At 40.9% G+C, this 14971-nt stretch overlaps 1 protein-coding gene across 1 annotated transcript; it reads left to right on the forward strand.

The window, feature by feature from the left end:
• The first annotated feature begins 12250 nt into the window (after positions 1–12250).
• Positions 12251–14951, forward strand: LOC145443470 (omega-amidase NIT2-like). The gene has a single exon (XM_080321437.1). The coding sequence runs from the start codon at positions 12581–12583 to the stop codon at positions 13400–13402; it is 822 nt and encodes a 273-aa protein (XP_080177563.1). The 5' UTR covers positions 12251–12580; the 3' UTR covers positions 13403–14951.
• Positions 14952–14971: the final 20 nt, after the last annotated feature.

Consider the following 14971-nt stretch of genomic DNA (forward strand, 5'->3'; position numbering starts at 1 on the left):
TTTACACAATATACTAATATCATAAGGTAGCCGGTAAAATTCAAAAATCTCTATTTGTAATTAATCCAAAATTTCTCTCATAGTAGTAACGCTCCGGCGGCTATTTCGGGAGCTGACCAGGAAAGCTGACCTTTTTTAGTCAACCACCTGATAATGTGAAAAAAACTGTACCTCTACATAAACATGTATCTGTTGATTCTCTATCAGCTGGTATCTAGACGTGACTTCGTTGGTTCTATATCAGATAGTATATATCAGATAGTATATAGACGTAAATTCGTTTCTTCTCTATAAGCTATAAGCTAATTCAGGATTGAAAACATGAGTTGAACATGACGTCAATGCAGTGACTTGGACTCGGACTCGAGTCATAACACTATGACTCGGACTTGACCCTTTAAACGGTGACTTGGACTCGGACTCGACTTGGTGATGAATGGAAAATGACTCGACTTGACTCGAGTCAATACCGAAAAAGTAAGATTGACTCGTGACTCGGAACCATGCGACTTGGTTACAACCCTGCCTACTCGTACTAGATTTGGCGATGAATTTCAGATCCAAACATTTTTGAAACTCTACTTGACTCTCGTTTAGATATATAACTGGTTAGTTATCGAAGAAACAACTATACTATATTGATATAGCCCCTGGAAGGCTATATTTTAGAATGCATCAGTGACGAGCCCGAAATTCACGTAAACAGATTTGTGAATATTTCGTCAACTACAATGCTAGCGAGATACATTTGAATAATACATTCTGCACCTAACATTATCATTACAAAACGATAATATTTATAAGCGTATATATAATTGGCTCAGATATATTTGCAACCGTATACTCCACAATCAGTTTTCTGACATCCATATCGGTTGACCATAAAATCTCAGCCAATTTTCATCCTTCGTTGCGTCTTGAAGTATCAAGAAGAAATGGTACTGGTATCGACCTAGGCCGATGTTTTCAACTATTTTTGGTTAAAGGATACAATCATCCAAGGATATTTCACACACATATTTGATGCAAACTGCAGGTTATGAAAAGAAAAATAAATGAATATTACATTTACAATCAGCAGTAGGTTCAATGGCACATTCAGCTTATCCGGTGTACCTTGAAACTCCTATACGCTCGTTTATTTGGATCAAGATGAATATTTTAGGGATAGCAGCTAATGATAAAGATTTTGAAATCGAAGATGATTCAGAACTGAGAGTAGTTCATCAACACAAGTTATTGATCTGACATAAGCTTTGGGCGTTGGAATAGAAATCTTCGGAACTTTTAACATCCTTACGAAGTGAGAAAAGATGAAGGTAGAGAAAGTATCTCACTTCCGATTAGGAGAAACAACCTTTTCTTTTCAGCTACTTTCGGAAGCTTTGTGTATTGCCGTGATACTGGCATTGGCGTGATACTGTTACAATGGATTACTGGAGGAGTTAGGAATCCCGATTTACAACTCAAGTGAATGGCAGATGCCTATAGGTAGCTCGAATAGGATCCTAAAGTGTGGAATTCTCCAAATTGCCATCGCCTTATAGGAGAATTAACAATTGCACACCAGTTAGTCTTCGTTAATTATACAGAATCATTGAGAATGATACAGAAACATTGAATTGAGGCGATATCAAGAGCACGATTGGATCATACGTGTCAGCTTTGAAATATTGTGTTTTCTTAGTGGTCAGAAAACAAGGATGCACGTAACCCAGATACACATGTGCCAAGGCGATATGTTTATGTCGGACAGCAGACATTAAAAAAAGATAAAATATCGAAATGATTTCGATGAAAACCTTAATATAGTCAGAGATGGGCAAGGAGAAAATGTCCTCCAACATCTGATGATGATGGGAGTAAGGTACCAGAGTATATGGGAGATTATACATATGTTAGCTTACTATTGCTCGAGTATCAAACTAGACAACCTATAAAATTATTGGTTATTAGCGTAAATTTGGACCCTGAATCTCACACTTTATCTGTCCCGTAGAAGCAATATCAGTTTAAATCAACCAAATGAAGCAGTGCAAATGTTCATTTGAAGTTATAAATTTACTTTCGACTGCTTGTGGTCTGTGAAACGTTTTATACAATAAACACAAAATAATAGAGGTAGTGCAATTATGTGGGTTATGAGACAATGTGGTGGGTGCCTATCCCAAAAACTTGACGTGATGGAGAAAAACGGAAGACATTTTCGAATTCGGCCCCCAGAAGTTAGTCAAAATCAATTGTCTGATCAAAGTCAACAAAACTTTTGTTGACCAGTGTTACAGTGTTGGGATCAAGTCACTACCTTCCAGTCACGAGTCATCTCGAGTCATTGCACATTTTGACTCGAGTCAAGTCAAGTCAATCGATTTTCGAAGGTGACTCGAGTCAAGTCAAGTCACGAGTCAGGTCACAATTCAAGTCAAATTGTATTTTCGAAGTATGAGGGAGGATTCAAAGTCATAACATTTTGCCTGTTGCGTTAATGACATATTGATTGGTAATATATCTTGAATCAAATAACGAGTATTAAGTTAAATACACGTGCAAAAAGGCGTCAATATTTTGGGCTAACTTTTGTAACAAAGCAAATAAAGTGTTTGAAATCGGCAAGGTGTATGCTCGTTTAGTGCTGAGTCACTTTTTGTGCTGCCAACTCCCCACAGAGAGTGGCCCGAAGTTGAAATAGGAAGACTTTCAACCAAAGCTGTTAAAGTGACGTAAACAATGTAATTTTGAAAAAGGTTCACAGTGCAGAACCTACCAAGGTTCTTTTGTAAACGCGAACCTCTAAATTTTCGAGGTTCGCACACAGAACGCGTGAACCTCACGTTCACACCATCCCTATTAAGAACCTCTCAGAAAGATTCTGGGTAAGGCGAAATTGAACTTTACCGAACTCTACACCATTTTGACAGATATCGAGTGTGCGATGAACCAGCGCCCGTTGACGTATCTCGGTTCCGATCAGAGAAACCTACAAGCAATCACTCCGGCTCCTTTGGCAATTGGTCGACCACTGCGACATATACCGTATTTTCCGTCCAAAGGGATGTCAACGTCTCGAAGCGATTTGCCTATCTCCAAAGGCTGTTACGGCATTTCTGGGCGAGATGGTCGAAGGAATATCTCCCGACGTTGATCAGAAGAAAGAAATGGGTTTTCGAACATTCTGTTCCAAATTGCGGACGACGGATACGCGCGCTCGAATGAGAAGGTCGGCCGAATCGTGCATGCTTTCAAATGGAAAGATGGCCTCGTGAGAACATTAAAATTACGCGATCTACGCGACCTATACAAAAACTCCATTTACTGGAGAAAGACCATTCGGTTGACTGCAGCCAGTCAAAGGGGGGGGGGGGATGTTAGCGCGCGCGTTTGGCATTGTATTGTTCGAATCCTCGTGTATTTTATTTTAATTGTCGCGTCGTCTGATCATCATCATCATTATTAGTCTCGTTTTCGTTACCTATATATTCACTGCTATAGATAAAATTTCGTTAGTCACTTTGCTGAACAGACAGTTGGAAGATTCTTGGGATAAAGCATCGTTGTAAATCCTATACTTAATACCTTATATTCCTGCGTAATGCGTGCTGCCATTTATGCTGTTTACGTTCTAATAAGCGTTAATTTGGATTAAAAGGTTGTTTGATTTATACCGGCCTTACATTCTATCGTCGATATTAGACAGGCTTCTGCGCCTTAGTCGCCACACGCTCATTTCGTGTGCCACGCAGAAACAGAAGTAGCGACGAAAAAATCTACTCAAGTACGAGTAGAAGTACTTCCAATAAACTACTTGAAGTAGAAGTAGAATTGACTGACTTCGAGTCTACTCAAGTAAGTAGTTGGTAAAACTATCGTAATTCGTACGCATTGATTGTCAACAGGTGCAAATTGAGCTACGCGAAAGGTGCCGAGCTTGATTCATATTGATGTATACCAGGGGGTATTCGTACGCATCATGGGATGAAAATGATAGTATTGATATGGAAATGCGATACTAATCCTCTGTTTACTCGAACAGCACGTTTTAGAAAATATCATGTTATGTCGCACTTCCCCATATTAAGGCCCGTGGTTTAGTCGAATAGCAATACGTGGAAGTTATATAGGATACGGTGTAAACACTTTGCGCGATTAGTAAATGTCAATAAAAAATATGGTGGATCGTAAAAATGCCATATTGTGTAGCCTTTTTTCCTGAAATTAAAGGCATTAGTAGGCTACACTTGCTTTTATATTTCAACATGTATGTTATCCAGACAAAAGAACTGATATTAATTAGAACTCAAAGTATATGATACTGGGAATTGGAAGTGAAATATAAACACTACTTCTAAAAGCGTAAAATGTATTTCATGTCTTTAGTCCAAAGAGTTCCGAAGATGGTGTGCTAAAACAGCTCTAAAACTAAAAAAAAGTCAGGATTTCACTTTTACAGATCACGACACGCCATGGACTGCTAGATTACGATATGATAAGTAAATGCTAGATTGCGAAACATCAGTTTCAAACGTTATGATGAGCCATATATACTGTAATGAAATATTCCATATGGTCGAAGGGCGACAATGTGGTGTGAACGGAACCACGCCAGCCCGATACCTATATTATATTCACCGATACTTTCGTGAAATCATACTGGTTACTCCGAATCCACTGAGCGCGAAGCGCGACGAAAATTCTGGGCTTTACTCGACTTTCATGAAAATTAAATGATAATACTCCGTGAAAACGGTGCTTCTACTTCTACTTGAGTAACTTTCTTGACTACTTTGACCACCTCTGGTTATGAAATTGAAATTAGGTCTCTGCACAGAGGAAAAACCAGGATACGGTGGTAAATCGCGCCGGGCGCGAAAAATATTTTTATTTGAACACAGCTTTGCGCCCCCCGTCAGTCGCTTTCACTCCCCCAAGGGGGCGCGCACCCCAGTTTGAGAACCACTGTTCCAAATGGAATGGACACAGCTATGTCGATCGGCCAACTACGTTTGCGTTAGGTCATACTTTCCAATTGGTGAAAAACCGGTTTGCGGGAATTTTTGCCCGACTTAGCGAGCGCTAAATTTGATAAAACAGGTATCAATCGAAAACTGCCGCAGTACTGATTACGAAAATATATTAAATTTTATTCCGCTCATGACCCAGGACCAGGGCTTTGGAGCCGGAGCCGGAGCTCGAAGCCGGATCCCCGGAGCCGTGCATTTCTACCGGAGCTGGAGCCGGAGCCAGAGCTATACATAAAATTCAGCCGGAGCCGGAGCCGGAGCTGGAGCCAGTTATTTGAGGGGTAGCTCCGGCACCGACGTATTTCGTAAGTTGCTATTATATATGCAACAACCATATCTGCTGAGTTCACATAATTCAACGGCAGGGATTCGCGAAATTAAAAATCTTTTCCTCTTTAACGCTACCTTTTCCGACTAACCATCTTCATGGGGATTTAACAGCAGAGCAGTCTTATGTTCAATGTTCAATTTTCATACATTAGTGCCGTACCTCGGTATGCGAAATATGCCTGTGAATATTGTGGGTATTCGGCATACCCGCAATTTCATCATCAGCACAACCTTGTTGGCCAATTGTATACGGTTCGAAAATAATGATCACTCACTATGTATTACGCGAAATGGGAGAGACGATAAAAACGTGATTTCGTTCCACATGTCGATATGACGAGCACGAGCCGATAAATTCCATCTCATCGTTGCTATGAATCGGATGAGCAAATAGGCCTGCTCGTTTTTTTCGTGATAGTTCTTTAGTCGGGCCGCGAAATTGGACAGTGTTATTGCGAGTATGCAATTATGCATGCTAATTGCAATTCATTACTGCGCATCATTGTCATTGACTCCAGTAAGGATTTTCGAGAGGGGATGACAGAATAGTAGCCCAAATCCCCATGATATTCTATGTTGTCTATGTTGGATACAAATTACTGATTTGATACGCGATTTCCAATTTGTAATCATCTGTTCCGTAAATTTGTAAATGTGCAATGTAGTCTACTGCATAGTTTAATTCGTTATGGGCATGGCGGAATGTGCATGACGCAATGTTTAGTTCGATTATTCGATTCGTTTCAACTGGAAAATATTATTCCGATAAACTTGATCGACACCGGATAGAGTGGTAACGAGTGCACCAATATCGAACTTCAAACCATTGGCCATTTGGTACAAATCGAATTTCTATTGATCACGTCGTTATATCCGCCCATTTTGCTCTTACTGCAGTTACAGTTGAATAACAATCGCACATTTAAAGATTGAATTGAGCTGTATTGCTTAATGTTACCGAGTACAGTGCCAGTGTTAAAACGCCGCATCATATTTTTAATGCTGTACACCAGTGTTGGGATGACTCGAGTCAACTCTTTCGTATGACTTGACTTGACTCGAGTCACTTTGCAAAAATGACTTGACTTGACTTGACTTGACTCGGCGCTTCAAAAATGTGGATTGACTCGTGACTCGTAGCAAAATTTACGAGTCAATTTCAAGTCATCAAGAAACGCTGTCGACTAAATCAATGTATTTTGTGCATGTTCGGATTATTCACGATACACCGTTGTCGCTTGTGAAAACAACCAGTCATTCACTGATTGTACGTTTCACTGATTCTACATTATTACATCACAAATACACTGACCGCAAACGAAATGATCACAGCTTGCGTTGTTGTAGTAGAAGATTAATTTAATAGCAACGTATCGCTGTTTATTGGACGGCTCTGTCCTTACATTGCACGGCGCTCAACTTTACCGACCCTCATGTATGATTTAAATCGAACAAATATATTTTATGCGTTTATATTCTCACGGATGTGTATAGATGGCTAGTGTAATGTAGGCCTACGATATCGATTTCGTTCAACTTCTCGAGGCTTCGTATTCGGTCCTCTATTTTGGCTGATAATAAGAGAATGTAGCATATGCTACATTATCTTATTATCAGCCAAAATAGAGGATCGAATCGAGCTACATATGTAGCTCAGAGTTGTCATACTCAACTGACGTCGCGGGCCGGATTCAAATATTCAGATCACTCGCGGGCCGCACCAGTCAAATGATTCCAAAATATTACTAACTCTTAACTCAATATATGCACCTTTTCGCATTCTCGGAATTGGATGTCAATGTCAGCGATTTTATCCTGACGATGACTAGAAATCACAACTCCGCTGTCGGGTGGCTATAATGTGGTCTATGAACATGCTATCTTGAAGGAATATTTATTAGTAGTATTTCTTATTACAAATTCGGGAAATGTGTTGGATAAAATCCACCTATACCCAGAATTGCTTGGAGGGCCGAATGAAATCATTTGGCGGGTCGAATCTTTGACACCCCTGATGTAGCTATATAGCCTACAGTTACTGACGTATTTTAATAGCAGTTCTACGCGTGCGTGAGCGATACAACGCATTTTTGCATGTATATTTAACTTTATATTCGTTATTTGATTCAAGATAAATGACCAATTGATCTCTCTTTAACACAGCTCGTGAAATATAATGAATTTGAATGATCACTCATACTTCGAAAATTCAATTTGACTTGATTTGTGACTTGACTCGTGACTTGACTTGACTTGACTCGAGTCACCTTTGTAAATAGATTGACTTGACTTGACTCGAGTCAAAATGTGCAATGACTCGAGATGACTCGTGACTCGAAGGTAGTGACTTGATCCCAACACTGCTCTACACAGCAATGGCACGGAGTAAAGTGTGTTCTAGTACAACTATGATGTTATCGACAATTGACAAGTATTCATTATGTCGTCACCTATGTCTTCGTTGCTGCATCCGATGTTAGGCCTACTGACGGCTGACAGACTCTAGATTACTATAGATAACTAACCTACGGGTAAATTAGTGATCCATATAGACCAGGGGTGGCCAACCTTTTCGGCTAAAGGGCCACATGAAATTGACGAACGAGTGCGCTGCATACTAGCCGCGCCAGGCGCGTAAAATTTTCTAAGTTAATATTATTATTACTTGGGTATATTGCGTGTCGACTGTATGCCGCCCACTGGACTCAGTCTGCAAGGACGGGACTATTCGGCATCTGGACATATCGATATCGAAGATTTCCGCTAATATGCGACGATCATTTTGTGCCTCATTTCATCGTCGACGATCTTTCTGCGAGCGCAAACGCGAAAATACTTTCTCTCGCAATTGCGAATATAGTTAGACTCAATCGGCTAAATCAGGCGTTTTTTCATTTTCAGGGGGGTAGGCTAAAGATAAAGAAATCGTGTGGAAATTAAACACGCGACGCGTGAAAAAATTTTTTACTACTTTTCTAGTTTATTGTAATGTACGACGATTTACTAGAAATGTGACTGGACCCTGGATCTGCCAATGCGTCGGAACTGATATTTTAGTCCAGTCATCAACATCCCAAGTGTCGCGGCCAGACTAATCATATTTTTGGTTGGCCTAGCGAGTTAACAATCTGAGCAATTCAATTCCGACAATATAACAGAATTTCGATAATATAATGGGAAATTAGCTGGCGGGCTATACTCGAAGCCTTCTCACGGGCCACATATGGCCCGAAGGCCGCAGGTTGCTCACCCCTGATATAGATGGACACATTCGATAGTTTTCAGAGCCGGAGCCGGAGCTGGAGCCGGAGCAGTGGTAATAATGCGGCTCCGGAGCCGGAGCCAATGTATGATAGAAGAAAGCTCCGGAGCCGGAGCTGGAGCAATGCAAATTTACGGCTGCTCCGAAGCCCTGCCCAGGACTCCCCAAATCAGCCTCGCATTTTGCATATTGTGAACATAAACTATAAACATAAACATGTCGGATTATAATGCCGATTGACTGAGCCTGGCAATTGACGATTGGTGACAAAGATGAGGCACCGCTAGTAGCGTATGTTTTGAGTTGTCGGTCGGGTCTGCGGCAATAGTATCCGGTGCAGATGTTGCTTATTTGCTCTCTGCTATTCAAATAAACGACCGCTTTCATTCTGCATGGGTACCAATTCTCTTAAAAATAGGTTGCTGGATTTCGGAAAATCCCACAATAATGATAGGTTGGCCATCCAACAGGGCAAGCACTGTTTACATGTGACTGACTTCTTTCTCTCGGGAAGAGTTGATGATGCTATTCACTAAAACCAATCATGTACGAAAAAGAAGTTACGTCGGAGAAGTGGAAATGTGGCGAAGTAAACAGCACTATGCTGCGACGCGAGAGAGTCTTCATTTTTCATCCAACCAAAATACACAACAAACAGTCGCCAATGATAGCATCAAGCAGGTGACACTTGTCTCGAACACAAGCGAAGTCCTCATTGCGATTGAGCACTCCCACTCTCGCTGCTCACTTGCTCCAGAGCTGAGGCGCAACAATCCTGACAGCTTAGTTGCGTCACAATGCCGAACTCGGTCACAATGCAAAATGCGAGGCTGCTGGTTTCGGGAGGTTCCGGGGCCATGGGCAGAATAAAATTTACGTTCTCGCAATCAGTACTTGGTGGCTTTCGATTGATACCAATTTTATCAAGTTTCGCGCTCGGCAAGCCGGTCAAAAATTACCGTCAAATTGCCTTTAGCCAAATGGAAATGACGACGTTGACAAATCGCGGTGAGCTGTGAAATTTGCTTGTGTCAGTCAATCAGGTTTATTAATATTTTTATAGTTTCAAAACGTCACAAGACTGCGATACAATGAAAGGTAGGAAGGTGTCGAAACAACACGACACTATTGTAGGACACTATGGACACTACAGTCCATCCTCAAGAATACCGGACCACGACTTACCTATCGATCAAGCTTCCCATGACATGCCGCCCTATTTCCTTGTCGCTTTCTTTTTTTCTATCCCATCTTCTTTACTTTTATTCAGTGTGCATGCCTCCTCTTTACATCGCCTATAGGCCAGTGGTTCCCAACGTGGGCGATATCGCCCCCCAGGGGGTGATTTTATATTGGAGTCCTGGGCCGTAACTGCCACACCCTAAACCCCCGAGCTCGAAGGGGGCCCAAATTTTTTCTTGAATTAACATAAATTATAGTGGAATTTTTTGGAAATTTACCCAATATTTTCAAAAAATTTTCGCGCTGCGTGCGATTTAATGGTGTCAAATTTCTTGCTTATTGGATATCCGGGCCCCAAGAAATAATATACGCATGAGTTATAGAAATGGGCATATCGGCGTCAGCCAATACCACGCCATGATGCAGCAAGACATGAAATTTCAGGCCATGTAGCATGCGACTCCGAGAAGTGTACCAGAACGAGAAAACCTTGGAGGAAAAAGGACTGCCTTTATGCTGACCGACCTCGATATATATATACGATATACATATATGCTTATAATTGTCCATAGGCGCCTAAATGGCTGGCGCCAAATGTTCCTGTCCTGGCAATCAGAAACCCACAAGACAAATTTCAAGACAATGTTCAATTCAGTGTTGGGATGACTCGAGTCAGACTCGAGTCATCTTTTTCGTATGACTTGACTTGACTCGAGTCACTTTGGAAAAATGACTTGACTTGACTTGACTCGGAGCTTCGAAAATGTGCATTGACTCGTGACTCGGAGCAAAATTTACGAGTCAATTTCAAGTCACTAAGTAAGCGGTGTCGAATAAATCACTGCATGTTGTGTATGTTCAGAATGTTCAAGATACGCTGGTCCCACTTGTAAGAACAACTAGTCATTCAGTGATTGTACGTTACAAGGTTACTCTATCACAAATAAATTGACCGCAAAGTAGAAAATTAATGTAAATAGCAATGTGTCTCTGTTTCTTAGACGGCTCAATGCTTACGTTGCCCAGTGCTCACATTTACCAATCCGCTTGTATGACTTAAATCGAACGAATATATTGCGTGCGTTTATATTCTCACGGATGTGTAGATGAGTAGTGTTGGCTATTGTACCATATCAATTTGTTGTAACTTCTCGAAGCGTCTTATTAGGTCCTATATTTTGGCCGATAAGAACTGACTGTAGTAGGTAGCTGTACAGTTACTCACGTACCAGCTCTACCTGTGCGTGAGGGATACACTGTCGTTTTGCGTTTATATTTAACTAGATATTCGTTATTTGATTAAGATACATAATATATGAATCTGTCTTTCACACTGCTAGCAAAATGTAATGACTTTGAATCATCACTCGTACTTCGAAAAATCAATTTGACTTGACTCGTGACTGACTTGACTCGTGACTTGACTTGACTCGACTTGACTCGAGTCATCTCCAAAAAACGAGTGACTTGACTTGACTCGAGTCACCTTTGAAAATCGATTGACTTGACTTGACTCGAGTCAAATACTGCAATGACTCGAGATGACTCGTGACTCGAAGGTAGTGACTTGATCCCAACACTGGTTCAATTATTATTTGCGGGCCCTACATTTTCCAAGACACCTCATTCAGCTCTATACGGGTAAATCTGAATATATGAGTGGAGTGAGGATTAAAAATTGACAGCAATATTGACCGATTCAATCATGGATGATAGAAATTTTTCGCGCTTCACGTGAATTAAGCCGACTAATTAAAGAGCCAAACAATTTTTTTTGAGAAGTAGCGGTAAAGAGGTATCGGGGAAGGGGATCTGAGGGGCGAAGCCCCCCCCAGAAGTCTGGTTTATCACCAAATGGGGGCCCAAGACCAACGTTTTGAGGGGGCTGTTACGAGTGGTGTTACGGTCCTTTTGGAGTCAAGTCGGAGAAATGACCTTTTTTAGTTAAATCGCCGGTGATTACCGTTTGTATGCCCATTTTCCAGTTCCCAATATTAGGGGGGCGATGATCAGTGTGGAGCTTGAAAAGGGGGCGATGAGTCGAAAAAGGTTGGGAACCACTGACCTAGACCAAGGTGGGTGTCTGATTCCATAGACTACTCCAAGTCGCTTCGACATCTTCCTGTCTTTTCACTGTATCGCATTTTTGTGGTGTATTAAACTGATAAAAATTGCTAATAAACCAATGATGATATGATGATGATGATGGCAGGACACTATGGTCTAACATAGCGGGACAGGATCCAGATTTTGAATTTGCTTTGAAAGTCAAATTTTAGCGGGATTTTCTCACTGATATACGATAAGTCAGCATGATTTTAGCCGGTGTCAAACACTGAGCTATATAACCTTCGGCCAATATGGTACGCCCCAAGTGGAGGAATGTATCTCATTAATAACATTTAACCAGTCACCCATTCGGCTGCGGCTTCAGGGTCTTGGCAACGCGAGAAGCGCGGTTCCGTTCGTTGAATGATAAACGTTAGTGTCATGGATATTGATATTGATTTCCACTCATTTCAACCGAACAATAAATAGCTCTAAATCTAGTAATTATTTCGGATGTTTTAGCGCATAGTGATCTCGGGCAGCGGGCAGGTAACGTAAGTATCAATTCTGTGGTTTTTAACTGCAGCTATATAAATCTTCTCCAATTCATTGAAAAAGAGATAAATTTCGAGCTCGTGTCAGGGATACACGGATTCAGCTTTTCCGAAATTAACTCATGGCGGTCACCTTTCTAGAAAATCTTGGAAGCTTATTGTGATAGTTGATATTGAACTTGAACATGTTACGAGTAGCCCTAGTGCAGATGTCCGTCGGGACCAACAAAACTGAAAACGTAAAAAGAGCCTGCAATATGATTAAAAAGGCGGCATCCGAAGGGGCAAAACTCATCGGCCTTCCTGAATGCTTCAACTGTCCGTACGGCACAAAATACTTCCCAGAATATGCAGAGCCAATCCCCGGCCCTTCCACCGAATCTCTGGCTCAATGTGCAAAGGAAAATAACGTCTACATACTGGCTGGTTCCATACCAGAAAAGCACGAAGACAAGCTGTTCAACACGTGCACTTTGTATAATCCTAGTGGCAGCATGATCGGGAAATATCGCAAGATACATCTTTTCGATATCGACATCCCCGGGAAAATTACATTCAAAGAATCCGAAGTTCTCAGTCCGGGAAGCGACTACTTAACCTTTGACATCGAAGGCGTCAAAATCGGAGTGGGGATATGTTACGATTTGAGATTTGCCGAGCTTGCTCAAATTTACACCAAACTTGGATGCAAACTGATAATATATCCAGGCGCTTTCAACATGATCACCGGACCTATGCACTGGAAGTTACTCCAACAGGGTCGGGCTGTGGATAATCAGATATATGTAGCCAGCGTTTCCCCTGCGAGAGACGAAAATGCGTCGTACATCGCTTGGGGTCATTCGATGATTGTTGATCCGTGGGGGAAAGTAGTAGAGAGCGCTGAAGCGGAAGAGAAAATCATCACGGCTGATTTGGATTTTAACAAAGTCGACGAGGTCCGATCGAATATTCCTATTTCTCACCAAAAAAGATCTGACATGTACAAATCTGCTGAAAAAGCATAATGTGTTAGAGATGTTATCTAATAAATGCAATCTTGTTTCATTTCATTTTGTTATCGTGTACATTGCCGTTCCAACAAATATCAAAGTTCCTCCTTATAATGGTGCATGTCCTTGAGTGCATTTATCATTTTCCACCAATATTTTGCTCTACTTCAAAGGTCATTTTCTTGCCTCTGTCAAATTGTAACAATGCATTCTATATGATATATATATAGTATATATCTTTGTGAAATTTCCATCAAAGAATTCGCTACCTCCTTGGAAATCTTTGAGTTTAAATTTATTTGACATGATTAGTATATAGCTGGTAACTTTTTCGGGTTGAATTTTCATGCGTACTCCAGGAGTAGGGTTGGGCACAACGATTTGAGTACAGTATTCGGAACTGAACCGGGCATTAATTTCAAGTTCAGATTTATCAGAATACGTGCATCAGGCTCGGTGAGAAGCTCACCCTCAACTCATCCGCTTAAGGTTGATGCTGACCGATCAAAGGCCATTAATTTTGCCATCGGCAAACATCTATTAGATAATCCGATTTGTGCGAATAATTATCGAGACGACAGATTTTGCGTCATATTTTGTGATACCGGTACGATTGTTGATATACAATGTTCTTTCCAATTCTCTACTAGTTGCTGACGATTACCCCTGACGAGTGTCAGCCGAAAATATTCGGGTTTATTTCAATATGAATATAGGCTACTACTCAACTGTATAATGAAGTTCTGTACCTCCAAGAAGCTCTTCTAATTTCAAGTGGTAAGAAGAGGTGATTTTTTTGAGTATTTAAATTGTGCGCTCCTTGCAACTATGAGTTAATATGTCAACGTAATCATAGTTTTGATACCATTTTCCGCTGTGGAAGACTGTAAACCTCGATTTGTCATATTGCAACATATGAAGCCTGTAGCCTGTACACGGCTACCTGCATTAGTGGAAATGACATATTTGTGAAGTCGTGATCAACCCGCAAATTCACAACTTCCAATGAAATACGTATTGCCGGAAAAAAAAACTTATCCTCTTTAATTGGCATTATTTTCTTTGTGGCCATGTGAAAGATACATATTCAACATTTCCACGTCATTGCATCTTTGATTATGCCGTCATAACCAGTGACTCGACTCGAAACCTAATTCTCGATTCAGAATCGAATCAATCAAGTACTCAAATTTGCCCAGTCCAATCCAGGAGCCTTATTGGTTTCAATCTGCTTGTGATCAGCATATCAAAATTTATCTTCGATTGTATCTTAATCCCAGAAACCCCCATAGGCCTAACACTGATGGATGTGATGATTTTTCGTCTATATTAGTTTACGAACAGCACTCGTCTAGAAGGCCTTACTTCAAATTGAGATCCCTTGTCAAACACCCGAGAATTCATTACAATTGTTCGGTCAATCAATACACTGTAATCATGATTGTCTCATAATGGTGACGATTAGGTGTTTAACCTTTCTTTACTAATATGTTCAGTAATCAAATCATGGTATTCAAAGATCATGAGAAACTTACGAATGCATTGCTTTGTTTCATTGTCCAGATCCGTTATCCTAATGTAGAT

The sequence above is a fragment of the Botryllus schlosseri genome, chromosome 7, assembly GCF_051294905.1.
Source record: "Botryllus schlosseri isolate E-star chromosome 7, Bs_hap1, whole genome shotgun sequence".
In the NCBI taxonomy this organism is placed as follows: Eukaryota; Metazoa; Chordata; class Ascidiacea; order Stolidobranchia; family Styelidae; genus Botryllus; species Botryllus schlosseri.

Excerpts from the sequence above, each read along its gene's own strand:
- LOC145443470 (XM_080321437.1), top strand. The coding sequence starts at position 12,581 with ATGTTACGAGTAGCCCTAGTGCAGATGTCCGTCGGGACCAACAAAACT.